The sequence below is a fragment of the Parus major genome, unplaced genomic scaffold (genome assembly GCF_001522545.3).
Source record: "Parus major isolate Abel unplaced genomic scaffold, Parus_major1.1 Scaffold672, whole genome shotgun sequence".
Taxonomy (NCBI): domain Eukaryota; kingdom Metazoa; phylum Chordata; class Aves; order Passeriformes; family Paridae; genus Parus; species Parus major.
Genome location: NW_015379556.1, coordinates 7922 through 10379, shown reverse-complemented (window position 1 = coordinate 10379; position 2458 = coordinate 7922). Strand labels below are relative to the sequence as shown.

General features: G+C 51.9%; 1 protein-coding gene across 1 annotated transcript in view; it reads right to left on the bottom strand.

Annotated features, from left to right (window-relative positions):
• The window catches only part of SOCS7 (suppressor of cytokine signaling 7), a gene marked incomplete at its 5' end in the record, with an annotated part of 11875 nt that overhangs the window by 1505 nt on the left and 7912 nt on the right, over nt 1-2458 (bottom strand). The window contains 2 exons of the mRNA XM_019005539.2: nt 325-467; nt 1822-1967. Coding sequence (XP_018861084.1) covers nt 347-467; nt 1822-1967 — 267 coding nt within the window. The remainder of the gene's footprint in view (nt 1-324; nt 468-1821; nt 1968-2458) is intronic.

The following is a 2458-nucleotide window of genomic DNA, read 5'->3' as shown; positions in this document are numbered from 1 at the left end:
CCATTCCCAGACCATCCTGGACCATTCCCAACCATTCCTGGCCATTCCCAGACCATCCTGGACCATTCCCACACCATTCCCAGACCATTCCTGACCATTCCCAACCATTCCTGACCATCCCACACCATTCCTGCACCATTCCCAGACCATTCCCAACCATTCCCACACCATTCCCAACCATTCCCACACCATTCCAAACCATTCCTGACCATTCCCACACCATTCCCAACCATTCCCACACCATTCCTGACCATTCCCACACCATTCCCACCCATTCCTGACCATTCCTGCCCATTCCCAGACCATTCCCGGCCATTCCCGCACCGTCAGTGCCGGGGCGGCTCCGCTACGTGGAGGATTCCGGCTCCTGCCTGTGTCGGGAGATGAGCTGGGCCTCCTTGAGGGACAGGTACTGCTCCTCCTGCGGGTCGTAGTAGTAGAACTTGCGGATGTAGGAGATCAGGGGCCTGGAAAAACACCGGGAAGAGCCGGATCCCTGAGCCAACATTCCCAAAACACAACCAGAGCTTCTTCCATGGAAAAACACCGGGAAGAGCCGGATCCCTGAGCCACAGCTCCACAGAAATTCCAAAAATATAACCAGAGCTTCTCCCATGGAAAAACAGTTGGGAAGAGCTGGATCCTTGAGCCACAGCTCCATTGAAATTCCCAAAATATAACCAGAGCTTCTCCCATGGAAAATCATTGGGAAGAGCTGGATCCCTGAGCCAACATTCCCAGAGCACAACCAGAGCTTCTTCCATGGAAAATCATCAGGAAGAGCCGGATCCCTGAGCCACAGCTCCACAGAAATTCCCAAAATATAACCAGAGCTTCTTCCATGGAAAAACAGTTGGGAAGAGCTGGAGCCAACACCCCTCCAATATTCCCAAAACACAGCCAGAGCTTCTTCCATGGAAAAACACCAGGAAGAGCCGGATCCCTGAGCCAACATTCCCACTGAAATTCCCAAAATATAACCAGAGCTTCTTCCATGGAAAAACATCTGGAAGAGCTGGATCCCTGAGCCACAGCTCCACAGAAATTCCCAGAGCACAACCAGAGCTTCTTCCATGGAAAAACATCTGGAAGAGCCGGATCCCTGAGCCACAGCTCCATCGACATTCCCAGAGCACAGCCCTTCCAGCATTCCCAAAACAACCAGAGCTTCTTCCATGGAAAAACACCAGGAAGAGTTGGATTCCTGAGCCAACACCCCTCCAAAATTCCCAAAACACAACCAGAGCTTCCATGGAAAATCACTGGGAAGAGCCGGATCCCTGAGCCACAGCTCCACAGAAATTCCCAGAGCACAATCAGAGCTTCTCCCATGGAAAATCATCAGGAAGAGCTGGATCCTTCAGCCACAGCTCCACAGAAATTCCCAAAATATAACCAGAGCTTCTTCCATGGAAAAACATCTGGAAGAGCTGGAGCCAACACCCCTCCGACATTCCCAAAACACAACCAGAGCTTCTTCCATGGAAAAAAACAGGAAGAGTTGGATTCCTGAGCCAACACCCTTCCAAAATTCCCAAAACACAACCAGAGCTTCCATGGAAAATCATCGGGAAGAGCCGGATCCCTGAGCCACAGCCCCTCTGAATTCCCAACCCTTCCAGCACCTCCACGGGAATTTCAGAGCTGCTTCCCAAAGCTCCAGCACAGCAGGGAACTCCTCATTCCCAAACCCCTCAGAATTCCCACCCTAAACCCCACAGAACATCAATCCCGCTATCCCCAAAGCTGGGAAAGTCAATCATTCCCTCCCAGATTCCCATGGAGGGAATTCCATGGATTTATCCCCAAGGTGGGACTCACTTGGGCAGGGGGAGCTCGGGGATGTGGTCGATCCGGACCAGCTGGCGGATGCGGAAGCGGCAAAGGTGCTGCAGGGATTTGACGTTGCTGAACCTGGAGACGGGATACAGGAGCTGGACGGGCGTCGGAGGGAGACCTTGGAATTTTGGGGGGAAAAAAGGAGATTTTGGAGATCAGGATTAGGCTGGAAAAAAAGCAGGAAACGTTGGAGGGAAGGGTTGTGTCGGAAAGGAAGCGCCGCCGATTCCGAAGGGAAAGGGAATGAGGAGATTTAATTAAGGCCGGGATCCATCAGGAATGATGGAATTCTTGATTGTGGGATGGAATTCCATGGAATTGTGGAATGGGTTGGGAGGGGCTGCGAAGCTCAGCCGGTCCCACCCCGCGATTTCCAGTCCTGGATGGCTCCAACCTGGACGAGTCCAAGGAATTTTTGGAATTATTTTCCCATTTTTCCAGGGGGACACACAGGGAAATGAGCTCTGGGATGGGAAATTCCCCCCTGGCTTGCAGGGATGGCCCAAAATCACTGAAAATTTGGATTCTTGGGGCAGAGCAGCAGCTGATCCCAGAAAAAAAATGAACCATTCTCAGGTTTACCTGGAATCCTGGAAAATCCCATTCCCAGGTTTACCTG